At 33.0% G+C, this 14,415-nt stretch overlaps 1 protein-coding gene across 1 annotated transcript in view; it reads left to right on the top strand.

Annotated features, from left to right (window-relative positions):
* The window catches only part of LOC143054023 (uncharacterized), a 119,057-nt gene that overhangs the window by 50,306 nt on the left and 54,336 nt on the right, over positions 1–14,415 (top strand). Inside the window, exons 10-17 of the mRNA XM_076226867.1 lie at positions 746–925; positions 2,456–2,839; positions 3,587–3,787; positions 4,789–4,860; positions 5,332–5,511; positions 6,709–6,790; positions 11,512–11,726; positions 12,777–12,944. Coding sequence (XP_076082982.1) covers positions 746–925; positions 2,456–2,839; positions 3,587–3,787; positions 4,789–4,860; positions 5,332–5,511; positions 6,709–6,790; positions 11,512–11,726; positions 12,777–12,944 — 1,482 coding nt within the window. The remainder of the gene's footprint in view (positions 1–745; positions 926–2,455; positions 2,840–3,586; positions 3,788–4,788; positions 4,861–5,331; positions 5,512–6,708; positions 6,791–11,511; positions 11,727–12,776; positions 12,945–14,415) is intronic.

The following is a 14,415-nucleotide window of genomic DNA, read 5'->3' as shown; positions in this document are numbered from 1 at the left end:
AAAATGAGAATCCCTGAAGTTCAAAAAAATTAGAATCCCTGAAGTACAAAAAAATTAGAATCCCTGAAGTACAAAAAAATGAGAATCCCTGAGGTACAAAAAAATGGTATCAGGTAAATGACATCATAATTGTCTATGTTTACTTTGCTATAGGATATGTAATTATGTAACATTGAACAGAAAATGAATCTAATATATACAATGCAAATGGAATTACTAAATTCAGACTTTAAATCTACTATTTTTGTAATCTTCTTTATCTTAAAAAATGTAAACTATTCTGATTGTAAGTGTATAAATAAAATGTGTTTTAAAATAAATCAGTGTGTAATACATAGAAATGTAAGTATTATGTCAGTGTACAGTTTCTATATAGTTTCTTCCTTATTTGAACAGTTTCTATATAGTTTCTTCCTTATTTGAACAGTTTCTATGTAGTTTCTTCCTTATTTGAACAGTTTCTATATAGTTTCTTCCTTATTTGAACAGTTTCTATATAGTTTCTTCCTTATTTGAACAGTTTCTATATAGTTTCTTTTTAGTTTGGAGGACACTTTTACGTGCACTCAAAAGCGTCTTCCAAATTAAGAAGAACTATATAGAAACTGTACATGCATTATACTAACATCAAATGATATAATCGACTGAGCACATTGGGAAGATTTTTTTTTGTAATAAATGAGTTGAGAAATGATTCAATAGGTTGCTGATTCTTGTAATTTATTTATACAACTATTGTTTCCAGGAGATGGAGCATGGACCACTTGGTCAGCATGGGGTGACTGTGACAGAACTTGTGCTGGTGGATATCAACAGAGAACCAGATCATGTACTAACCCTTCACCAAATTACCACAGTAAAAACAAAGTTTGTCGAAACAGTAGAGATTATGAGAAACAACGATGTAATACACAACATTGCACATGTACGTCCTTATTTGCCTGCTTAGGAATAAATCAACACAATACGAAATTTGACTTCAATAAGTATATTTTAGCTTGACTTGAAAGCCAAACACTTTAAACAAAACCATGCAACATGTGCAAAGCAATATTGTAGGAAAAAGTTGAAAAAAATTGAGACCAAATATTTCATATGAAATTTACAAAGGAAAAATGAATTAAAATGTTAGAAAAATAAAAAATTTCCAAGATATTTGCTTGAAGTTACTTGTAGTTGCTATTTCACACTAAATATTCATTAGAGTTTTATTTTTAAATAAAATTATGATAGATTTGATTTTAGGCCAGGATTTTTTAATTTGTTGGTTTACAGATCCACCGACCCGATTTTGCTGATTTGCAGAATAAAAATAAAATTGACTTTTCATGTTTTTTATTCCCACGGACCCTAACAATTGTCCATGAAAAATAAATAAAATTTTCTTTTTTTATTAAATGATATGCATTAAACACTAATAGAATTGATAACACTTTCTGTTGTGAAAAAATAAAACTTCCAATCTACGTATCTAAATATAGACAAAATCATAACTGACCTTGAAATGTCGTTTGCGCAAATAATTTTGCGGAACAAAACCTGTGTTCACCATTACACAATAAGTTTGTTTCCCTTATTTGTCATCATTTCATGGAAAAATGGAAAATGAACTTGACCAAATGTTGAGACGTCAAGTTAAAGTACTAAATATAATCAAATCATTTGGAATTTTCTTGTGTCATTGATAATAAAAACATTTCGTCCATTTGGATTTAAAAAACAGGAATGCATGACAACTAACGAACCCAATATCCTTGTTTTTCCAGTGGACGAGTCTACTACGTTTTTGACACGTGTGTTGAAACTTATTTTGGTACGACATTTTTGCAATTTTTTTCTTTATCAGTTTTCGTGCTTGAAGATCAATATTCACCAAGTTTCCTGAAATTGATTAAGAGCTACACAGATCTTTTTTTTCTTTCTTGTTTGTGAAATGACGATTTAATTTCGTCTTTTTCCGTGGGCACAACCCCCCTTTTTCACGGGAAGTTATTAGACGATGTCATGTGATGGTTATGACAGCTTAGCAATAATATTTGATGAAAACTAAAATTTTAAGAAATGATAACAAAATAGCATACCAAACATATTGTTAGAAAGGTGAAATACATTTTTTTTTTGCATATTTTTGTGTCTTGAAAGATATTTTGTTTTCTTTTTTTTTCCGACCGACCGACCCGACTTTTTCATGGGGAAAATCCGTAAAACTACAAATTAAAAAACTGTGGCCTTATAAATATTCAGAAAAAAACCCAAGATAACCAAGAAAATTACACCTCTCAAATAGCGTTGGTCTGTGAAATGTAGAAATGCCAGTTCATTAAAATAAACAACTTTAGAGTATATTTTTGTAATAAAATATGAAATTTATCCCCAACTTTACGACATTGACTAATTTGAAAGGCACAAACTATTTAATTTACTGAAACTTTAATATTATTTTGAACTTTTTCAGATTCTGGTACTGCTTGTAGAAATGAGAATTTTGAAGCCTATTGCTATGATTATAATACATATGGAAGGGTTTCTATAACAAGTGCGTCATGGACGGAGGGCTGTGGTTGGATGTATAATACAAATACACCATCCAGTCAAAATGTATTGTCAGCTTTATCAGGACATTGTAGTAATTATGTGAAGTGTAATCCAGTTGTTAATGATGGAAACATTGGAAGCTGTACTTCTGTCATTACTTACTGGGGAAGTTATTACACATACCCAGACACTTACTGGTGTAATCAGTATGGGTGGTATTCTTGTTCAACAACATCTACATCAAGGAACCATCTTCAATCCTACTCCATCTGTGGCAAACTCCATTGGGAATACTCTTGTATAAGTAAGTTTTAAAGTATTATTTTGTGCAGGAAAAAATCACTCTTGATTTGGGTTAATAACAGTAAGCTGACATTTTCTTCCCTTTTTCAAGTTAAGGTTTATGAATTATTATTTTATATGAATATATTTGCACCTATGTTAAATGTTTGTCACATTTACCTATATTACATTTGTCATGTGCACAATATAGATTTTGATGTTATTATAACGCAAATTACAACTATGCATAATGGTATATATCGATCATCTTTAACTATAATATATTTCTCATCTTCATCTATGATATATATCTTATCTTTACCTGTCATATATTTCTCATGTACACCTATGATATATTTCTCATATACACCTATGATATATTTCTCATGTACACCTATGATATATTGCTCATGTACACCTATGATATATTTCTCATGTACAACTATGATATATTTCTCATGTACACCTATGATATATTTCTCATGTCAACCTGTTATATGCATCTCATGGTCACCTTTAATATATTTCTTTTGTATACCTTTGATATATATCTTATGAACAACTACAATATATTTCTCATGTACACCTATTATTTATTTCTCATGCCAACCTAGTATATACATCTCATGGTCACCTTTTATATATTTCTCATGTACACCTATGATATATTTCTCATGTACAGCTACAATGTATTTATCATGTTCACCTATTGTATATTTCATGACAGCTAAAATATATTTCTCATGTTAACCTTTGATTAATTTTTCAGCACCACAATGGGCCTCATGGTCAGAATGGTCGTCATGTTCAGTCACATGTGGACAAGGAACTCAAACAAGGACCAGATCATGTGAAAATGAATACACAACCAGAGATGGAACATTAAGAACATGTGCTCAAACAGGATCAGAATTGCAGAGTTTGGAATCTAGAGACTGTCTGTTCAATGGAACACACCCATACTGCACATGTAAGTCATATTTAAAAGGTAAATGTTAAGTATGAAATAACAGCTGCTTATTGTAGGAATTACTTTAATCTTTATAATAATAAAACCAAAGAAATATTTCAATTGTTACACACAGCACCAAATATTCAATTGTGTTTGAAGTAAGTGTTAACAATATTATATTATGAATATAGGAATTGCAACAAGTACATATGTCAATCTGTCTCCTTGTGTTTGATGGTTAAAAGCTGATACTTCGTCTTGATGGACAGAATGAAATATCTTGTCAATGTTAACATTGAAAGAAACAGGTTTTTCGTCAGCAGCTGTTCGAACTCATTGACACATTAATTTATCGTTTGGGTCACTTGTTTTTTACTCAATATTTTAAATAATCTTTTGTAAAGTTGGTAAAATAAATAATTTGGTAAAAAGTTAGAAGATGTGGAATGATTGACACTGAAACAACTCTCTAATAGAGACCAAAAGCAATAGAAGTGAATTTTATTTGTAAGGCTCTGCCATATGCAATATGTGGGCTTTAAGTGTTACCCTTGACAGTCCTTCAGCCTTTATGTCTGTCATTCCATCTGTCCTTCCATCCATCCTTTTTTCATTTCTGCACTTAAACTTTAGTTTTCGTCCTCCACATTTTATGAAACTCATACATGATGGTGATAACCAATACACTCAGACAGAGTAAAATGTGTGCAGTGAGTCATTTACTGTTCTTTCTGCCGACTTTTCATTTGGAAAATTGCAATCTTTAAAAGCTAATCTATTGTGTTTCAGCTATTAAGATACATTTTTTTGTGCTAGAAAATATATATATTTCATTGTGTTTAACAAAATATTTTATCATGTATAGGACCATTTGGAATGTAAATAAAATCAAGCATTAATAATAAAACAATCGTAATTAAAGTTTTCGAAAACCTCAGAAAAAAAATTAAAGTGAAAAAGAAAATCTTTTAAAGATAGAAAAGAACAAAATTATTGAAGTTTTTTTTATTTCTTTGTAGATTGTGAAAGTAATAAATATAATTACAAAGAAATCAGTTCTTTCTCTAATTACATAACCAATACAGAGTCAGGTATGTGCAATGTTGTGTGTGTTGCATTTATAAACAGTTTCAAGTTAAAAAAAAATTGGGTTAAGAAACCCCTTTTTTATTTGCATATTGGGTGAAAAGTATCAAATTTTTTTTGTATTTGAAAGTATGATTTTGTTACAATGAAAAAAAATTCTGAATTTTTTGTTTCCGTTCTTTTGTTTGCCTCAACCAAATGTTATGAATTTTATGCAGGTTGCTAATAGCAGATAACATTGATCAGCTTGAAAACCTGTTTTGTTTTAGAGTAGCAAATATCCTTAAACAAATCATTAATAACTTAGAGCCACAAATAAGATCTACAAATAAGCAAACAAAACTGATTGCAATAATTGATTTTAAAACATCAAATTGGCAAATATTTCACAAGGTTACTGACTTTCTAATAGAACACATCAGAAATGAGAGGCAATTCATGTTAGTTTAAAATGTTGTTATCTATTTATTGCACAGGAAACACCTATATCTTAGAAAGTCCAGTACATATAGTAAGATGCTGTGGAGTGATACATTACTGGGAGTTCTATCCAGTTGATTTAGGGTGGTTATATTTCATTGTGTGGAGGAAATCTGGAGAAGATTTTGAAAATAAAAGGGAAATTGTTGGATTTAATACATTTAATGTTGACAATAGTAAGTTTATTATAAATAAGAATCATGGAAATAAGGAGATGTGGTATGATTCTTTGTTGTCAAATTACTACCCTACCAGTTTTCAAGCAGCATTCCTTAGGAATTAAACCACTAATTCATAGCCCAATCAATTTCTATGTTAAATTCTGCAATATCAAGCATTAATGACCTTTTTCTTAGGTTCAAATAAATTGGCAGTCATTCAATGTCAAAACTATACCTTGTCCTGAATTGTGCTGGAAAGTTCAACATACCTTTAATTGCATATTAGACACAATGGTTCCTGGAAGTTTGGTAGTTCAAAAACAGGAACTTGTGATCTGAACAACAGTGTGATATTTTGTCATTCTGCAACAGTTATACAGACTTTTTTCTAGACGCTTTCACATATTGAGAAGATTTTTAGTATTTGATTCTACTATGAGGAGTTACAAATAAAGTATACGATTGGTTCGGTTCTGCTGAATTTTGCTAAAATTACTGACTTTGAACTTTGAGAATTTTGGTAAATAACAGTTACAGATGTTTTTTCTAAAAGATTTCATATATTGAACTGATTTATAGTTATGTAAGTTGTCTATGATGAGTTGCTCATTGAGTTTACATTGGTTAACTATCCCTTAATTTTGCAGAAATATACAGGCTTTGGACTTTGTAAATTTCAAGAAAATAACAGTATTATGGACTTTAATCTCAAATTTCAACTCTTAAAAATGGTTTCAAGCTTGTTTTTACAAGTAGGGTCATTCCTGTTGTTCTGGCAAATCTATATTCCCCCCTTACACTTAATTCACAAATACCAGTGAATCTCTGATAAAAGATTATAAATCTCATGATTCCATGTTTTTGTGGCAAAGTAGAATACATTTCTGTTGCCCAATGAATGATTGTCTTTAAGTCATTGCAAGATGAATTGAATGGGACATGTTTCCATTAATATTAGTATGAATACTAGTTTTGAGAAAATATTTAACTTGATACTTGATCTTTGTTTCAGCTCTCGACCTCATGAATTTTGTTTTAACACCTAAATTCATGCTTAGAGTACTCAATGATTATTAATAAATTCTATATACAATAAAATAAACTGTTCCAATATCATGGTAAGAATGACTTGTAAAAAAAAACCCCAATATTGCTGACCTTTAAATGATGTTTTAATGGATGTTAGCTTTTAAAACATATCTTTCATTGTAGCTTCCATGCTTCATGATGTTTATACGTACGAGGTACCTAGTAACCAAAGAATAGCTATTACTGATGGAGACATGATTGGATGGTATGTTATGGGATATATTGTATGAAACTAGTAGTAAGACTGATTGATATATAAATAGTTTTCTTCTTAACAAAATACTTATATAAATTATAAGGTTATATAATGACTCCAGAGTTTCAATGAAATGACTGTTACAATGGAGGTCATTTAATTAAGAATATTTCACACCCTGGTCATTTCTTTCACATTCCTCACTAAAATAACAATATCCTTGATAAGATGGTTAAAGAGGAAGTAAGATTGCTATGTTGTTGTGTAAAAATGAGAAATACAACATTTAATTAATTGTATTCTTTATGTTTCTTTTTTGTTGAGCCTGCAACATTTATGTTGCGAAAGCTAGACAGGCCGACCATAGATTCCATCATCAGTGTCATCAACATTTAGGTTCAGGGTGTTGTTCAGTTTTTCTTTAGACATCAATGACTTTGTCAAACCTTTTTGAATTTAATGAAATTTGGGCAGAAGCTTTTTAGCTCACCTGGCCCGAAGGGCCAAGTGAGCTTTTCTCACCACTTGGCGTCCCTCGTCCGTCGTCGGCGTCGTCCGTCGTCGTCCGTAAACAATTTACATTTTGAACTTCTTCTAGAGAACCACTGAATGGAATGGAACCAAACATGGCATAAATGTTTCTTATGAGGTGTTGACCAAGTGTTGTTACTTTGTAGCCGATCCATCATCCAAGATGGCCGCCAGCGGGGGACTTAGTTTAACATAGGACGCTATGGGAAATGCATACAAATGACTTCTTTTAGAGAACCATTGAATGGAATGAAACCAAACATGGCATGAATGTTCCTTATGAGGTGCTGACCAAGTGTTGTTACTTTGTTGCCGATCCATCATCCAAGATGGCGGCCAGCCGGGGACTTAGTTTAACATATGACCCTATGGGAAATGCATACTAATGACTTCTTTTAGAGAACCACTGAATGGAATAAAACCAAACATTCCATGAATTATCCTTATGGGGTGCTGACCAAGTGTTGTTACTTTGTAGCCGATCCATCATTCAAGATGGCCGCCAGCGGGGGACTTAGTTTAACATAGGACCCTATGGGAAATGCATACAAAGGACTTCTTCTAGAGAACCACTAAATGAAATGTAACCAAACATAGCATGAATGTTCCTTAAGGAGTGCTGACCAAGTGTTGTTACTTTGTAGCCGATCCATTATCCAAGATGGCCACCAGCAGGGACTTAGTTTAACATAGGACCCTATTGGAAATGCATACAAATGACTTCTTTTAGAGAACCATTGAATGGAATGAAACCAAACATGGCATGAATGTTCCTTATGAGGTGCTGACCAAGTGTTGTTACTTTGTTGCCGATCCATCATCCAATATGGCCGCCAGCCGGGGACTTAGTTTAACATATGACCCTATGGGAAATGCATACAAATGACTTCTTTTAGAGAACCACTGAATGGAATAAAACCAAACATTGCATGAATTATCCTTATGGAGTGCTGACCAAGTGTTGTTACTTTGTAGCCGATCCATCATCCAAGATGGCCGCCAGCGGGGGACTTAGTTTAACATAGGACCCTATGGGAAATGCATACAAATGACTTCTTCTAGAGAACCACTAAATGGAATGAAACCAAACATAGCATGAATGTTCCTTATGGAGTGCTGACCAAGTGTTGTTACTTTGTAGCCGATCCATTATCCAAGATGGCCACCAGCGGGGACTTAGTTTAACATAGGACCCTATTGGAAATGCATACAAATGACTTCTTCTAGTGAACCACTAAATGGAATGAAACCAAACATGGCATGAATGTTCCTTATGTGGTGCTGACCAAGAGTTGTTACTTTGTAGCCGATCCATCATCAAAGATGGCCGCCAGCAGGGGACTTAGTTTAACATAGGACCCTATGGGAAATGCATACAAATGACTTCTTTTAGAGAACCACTGAATGGAATAAAACCAAACATAGCATGAATGTTCCTTATGGGGTGCTGACCAAGTGTTGTTACTTTGTAGCCGATCCATCATCCAAGATGGCCACCAGCAGGGGACTTAGTTTAACATAGGACCCTATGGGAAATGCATACAAATGACTTCTTTTAGAGAACCACTGAATGGAATGAAACCAAACATGGCATGAATGTTCCTTATGAGGTGCTGACCAAGTGTTGCTACTTTGTAGCTGATCCATCATCCAAGATGGCCGCCAGCCGGGGACTTAGTTTAACATAGGACCGTATGGGAAATGCATACAAATGACTTCTTTTAGAGAACCACTGAATGGAATAAAACCAAACATAGCATGAATGTTCCTTATGGGATGCTGACCAAGTGTTGTTACTTTGTAGCCGATCCATCATCTAAGATGGCCGCTAGCGGGGGACTTAGTTTAACATAGGACCCTATGGGAAATGCATACAAATGACTTCTTCTAGAGAACCACTAAATGGAATGAAACCAAACATAGCATGAATGTTCCTTATGAAGTGCTGACCAAGTGTTGTTACTTTGTAGCTGATCCATCATCCAAGAAGGCCGCCAGCGGGGGACTTAGTTTAAAATAGGACCCTATTGGAAATGCATACAAATCACTTCTTCTAGTGAACCACTGAATGGAATGAAACCAAACATGGCATGAATGTTCCTTATGTGGTGCTGACCAAGTGTTGTTACTTTGTAGCTGATCCATCATCCATGATGGCCGCCAGCGTGGGACTTAGTTTAACATAGGACCCTATGGGAAATGCATACAAATGACTTCTTTTAGAGAACCACTGAATGGAATGAAATCAAACATGGCATGAATGTTCCTAATGTGGTGCTGACCAAGTGTTGTTACTTTGTAGCCGATCCATTATCCAAGATTGCCGCCAGCGGGGGACTTAGTTTAACATAGGACTCTATTGGAAATGCATACAAATGACTTCTTTTAGAGAACCACTGAATGGAATAAAACCAAACATTGCATGAATGTTCCTTATGAGGTGCTGACCAAGTGTTGTTACTTTGTAGCCGATCCATCATCCAAGATGGCCGCCAGCAGGGGACTTAAGTTAACATAGGACCCTATGGGAAATGCATACAAATGACTTCTTTTAGAGAACCACTGAATGGAATAAAACCAAACATGGCATGAATGTTCCTTATGAGGTGCTGACCAAGTGTTGTTACTTTGTAGCCGATCCGTCATCCAAGATGGCCGCCAGTGGGGGACTTTTGAATGAAATTAAACATGTTCCTTTCCTTATAAATGAAGTTGTGTTGTCACTTTTAGCCAAATTTTATATTTTTTTATATGATTTCAAAAACCCAAGTAGAATCAGGTGAGCGATACAGGCTCTTGAGAGCCTCTAGTTTATGACCAAGAGCAAAATTTGGAAAATTGAATTACTTTCGTTTTTCTTTTTTTTTACTGATAATAAGTGTAGTTTCTTTGCAGTTAAAACTTGTAGCTTCAGTCTAAGGTTAAAGTTTTTCAGTCATCATTCAATTTCAATAACTTTGTCAAACCATTATGGAATTTGGCTTTAGTTGGACAAAAGCTTTAATAGTCTTTTATGATCAAAAGACTTGTCCTTAAACAAAAAAATGAACATTATTTTTTCCGCATTTTACTGTCTAAAAGGCTTAGATTTTAGCAGGTACAACAAATGTAACAAGTAGATACAGATACAGTCTGGAGTTAAAGTTTGGTGCACCTCAATTACTTTGTCAAACCTTCTTAAAATTTAATGAAATTTTGCAGAATTTTTTTAGATAATGTCTGAAGCAAAATTGGGAAAATTTAGTAGACTTCAGTTTTTTCTTTTTCAGTAATTTACTGATAGATGGATTTTTTTGTATCTAACATTTTCAGACATTCTGAGATTCCATTCTTTTTCACATAATAAATTCACAAACCTTCATTAATGAATTTTTACTTTATATAAACTGTTTAATTGGTTGATATATTGTTACTGGTGACACATGATTGGCTGATATTTATAGTCATTGATGACACATCAAAGAAATAGTTGGGTAATCTTGATAAAGATTGGTGATACATAATTGGTTAATCAGTATCAGGCTTTGACATATTTAACTGAACATATCTAACTAGATTGTGTTTCATCTGAGACAAAAGTCCATGAATGCACAACATAGGGATGCTATATATATATGCTAATTATAAGCAGCTGCTTAAGTGTATAACCATGCAAATTTTTTCAGTTTTTATGACTAATTAAGTAATAGGAAAATAATATCTGTTATGGGATCATAGCACATCTACACATCTGTCAAACAGGGTTCACCTGACCTTTACCTCATTTAATTGATCAGCGATCAAGGTTTTAGCTAGATAATTATATCCATTTCTCAAACTATACTTGGTTTGAGATTGATTGTAACGGGGCACATGTCTATTCAGCGAGTATCATCTGACTTTGACTTCATTATCATGGTTCATTTGTACATGTTAAATTTTTCTTAGTTTGGTCCTTTTATCAGATACTATCAGCAATAGGTCAACTATATTTGGTGTATGTAATGACTAAAAGGGGAATCTGTTTGGCAGGGTTCATCTGACCTTGACCTCAGATTACCTTGACCTCATTTTCAAGAATCATTGATTATTAAGTTCATATGATACTTGTAGTTAAACCTTACCTTAAAGTCTTTCAACATATAATCAATTATTATCTGTAAAGCAGATGAGAAATCTCAGTGTTTGCACTCTTATTAATATATTTAAATTTTAATCAGGTGGGATCCAAACAATGTTATACCCTATGAGACCTGTGATTCATCCTACAATCCATCAACTGACAGTCACCATGACTACAGACTAAATCTTTGTCCTACACGTACATTGGTGACAACAAAGAACTCCTTTAGTGTTGGTAATGAAGTAGACTTTAGCACAAGTCCAACTGTGATTACAGAAAAAGTATTTGCTGTCCAGTATATTACAACTCCAAGTAAGTATAGTAGAATTAAAGAGGATGACTTGGAAGAATTACAGAGAGTCTTAATTTTCATAGCTTCTATCAGTCTTTGTCATCCTTGTCTGTGGTTGTATTGGGCTAATTGGAAGCAAACATTAAAAATGTGTCTGATGATCACAACCAAAATGGCTAACATGGCTATATAAAATGCAAGTTTTGTCAATTGTCTTGAAAATTGTTATGGATAGAGAAAATTTTACTATGTAAAAATGTTCATATTGTTAAGATCTACATACTGTCTATTTACATTTAAATGTCGGACAACTGCCTCTATACATGATAGTAGTTATTGCCCTTAAATGACAATTTTTTATCAATTTTTTTGCATTTATGGTCTATTATCTTAATAATTTTGATTTTAAGATAGAAACCTAAAATTATGAAAATAATCAGCAAGAAAGGATCTACAAATAAATTATCTTGGTATAAATCACTAATTAGATTCCTATCAGAGTAATTGCCAGTAAATGAAAATATTCACAATTTTATTTGGCAGTCTTTTTGCCTATTATCTTGAAAACTATACTAGAAAGTGAGAAATTTAATATGACAAAAAGAAACAGCAAGACAATATCTTCAAATAGTTATTGGCTAGTTGACTTTTTACACATACAATGGTTATATATATATAGTTGAATTTTTAACATGTTAAAGGAACTTTGCCTGTAAATGACAATTTTTACCATATATGCTTTTAATCTTGAAAATTATAATACAGAGAAATTTTATATAGCAAATATTATTAGTAAGACTGAGTGCACAAATACTCTTTTTAAAAAGTCTCTAGTATGAGATGAAAAATGCTTGATTTATCAGTTAGTAATATAAAACAAATGACATGTATATGTCTTTCTCAAAATGTTTAAAGAAGAGGAAAAGAACATTGGATAATATAACATCAGTGGGACAGCAACTAAACAACAAATATTGACCTGAATAGTAGACAACAGTTACGAAGGTTAATATTATCAAATAAAGTATTTAAAAATTTTTGAATACATAGTTTGTATTTTCTTTTCGCAGATAGAGCACCATATTGGTCAACAAATACATTGGCCTGGAGAACAGACGACAGGGCTATAGATACAACAGCTAGTTATTTCTATTTTACTGATGATGATGATGGAGATTTTTATACTTACTATGATATGCCTTACAGTGATCCATACTTCTATTTTGATACATCACGAGGTATGTATACTTACTATGATATGCCTTACAGTGATCCATACTTCTATTTTGATACATCACGAGGTATGTATACTAACTATGATATGCCTTACAGTGATCCATACTTCTATTTTGATACATCACAAGGTATGTATACTTACTATGATATGCCTTACAGTGATCCATACTTCTATTTTGATACATCACTAAGTATGTATACTTACTATGATATGCCTTACAGTGATCCATACTTCTATTTTGATACATCACGAGGTATGTATACTTACTATGATATGCCTTACAGTGATCCATACTTCAATTTTGATACATCACTAAGTATGTATACTTACTATGATATGCCTTACAGTGATCCATACTTCTATTTTGATACATCACGAGGTATGTATACTTACTATGATATGCCTTACAGTGATCCATACTTCAATTTTGATACATCACTAAGTATGTATACTTACTATGATATGCCTTACAGTGATCCATACTTCTATTTTGATACATCACGAGGTATGTATACTTACTATGATATGCCGTACAATGATCCATACTTCTTTTTAGCTCACCTGGCTGAAAGGCCAAGTGAGCTTTTCTCATCACTTGGCGTCCGTCGTCGTCGTCATCCGTCGTCGTCCTGCGTTAACTTTTACAAAAATCTTCTCCTCTGAAACTACTGGGCCAAATTTAACCAAACTTGGCCACAATCATCATTGGGGTATCTAGTTTAAAAAATGTGTCCGGTGCCCCGCCCAACCAACCAAGATGGCCGCCATGGCTAAAAATAGAACATAGGGGTAAAATGCAGTTTTTGGCTTATAACTCAAAAACCAAAGCATTTAGAGCAAATCTGACATGGGGTAATATTGTTCATCAGGTCAAGATCTATCTGCCCTGAAATTTTCAGATGAATCTGACATTTCGTTGTTGGGTTGCTGCCCCTGAAATGGTAATTATAAGGAAATTTTGCTGTTTTTGGTTATTATCTTGAATATTATTATAGATAGAGATAAACTGTAAACAGCAATAATGTTCAGCAAAGTAAGATCTACAAATAAGTCAACATGACCAAAATGGTCAGTTGACCACTTTAGGAGTTATTGCCCTTTATAGTCAATTTTTAACCATTTTTCGTAAATCTTAGTAATCTTTTACAAAAATCTTCTCCTCTGAAACTACTGGGCCAAATTAATCCAAACTTGGCCAACGTTATCTTTGGGGTGTCTAGTTTGAAAAATGTGTCCGATGACCTAGCCATCCAACCAAGATGGCCGCCACGGCTAAAAATAGAACAGGGGTAAAATGTAGATTTTGGCTTATAACTCTGAAACCAAAGCATTTAGAGCAAATCTGACAAGGAGTTATGGTGACTTGAATAACACCGGTATCACTCAGATTACAATTCTACCTTGACAGGTAAGTTTGTATTTAGCCTATAAAATACTTATTTAGCCTTGAGAATTGAAAGGTCAGTTTCCCA

This window comes from Mytilus galloprovincialis, chromosome 12 (genome assembly GCF_965363235.1).
Source record: "Mytilus galloprovincialis chromosome 12, xbMytGall1.hap1.1, whole genome shotgun sequence".
In the NCBI taxonomy this organism is placed as follows: domain Eukaryota; kingdom Metazoa; phylum Mollusca; class Bivalvia; order Mytilida; family Mytilidae; genus Mytilus; species Mytilus galloprovincialis.
Note: the sequence above shows the minus strand (reverse complement) of the source record. Positions and strands in the feature narration are given on the sequence as shown.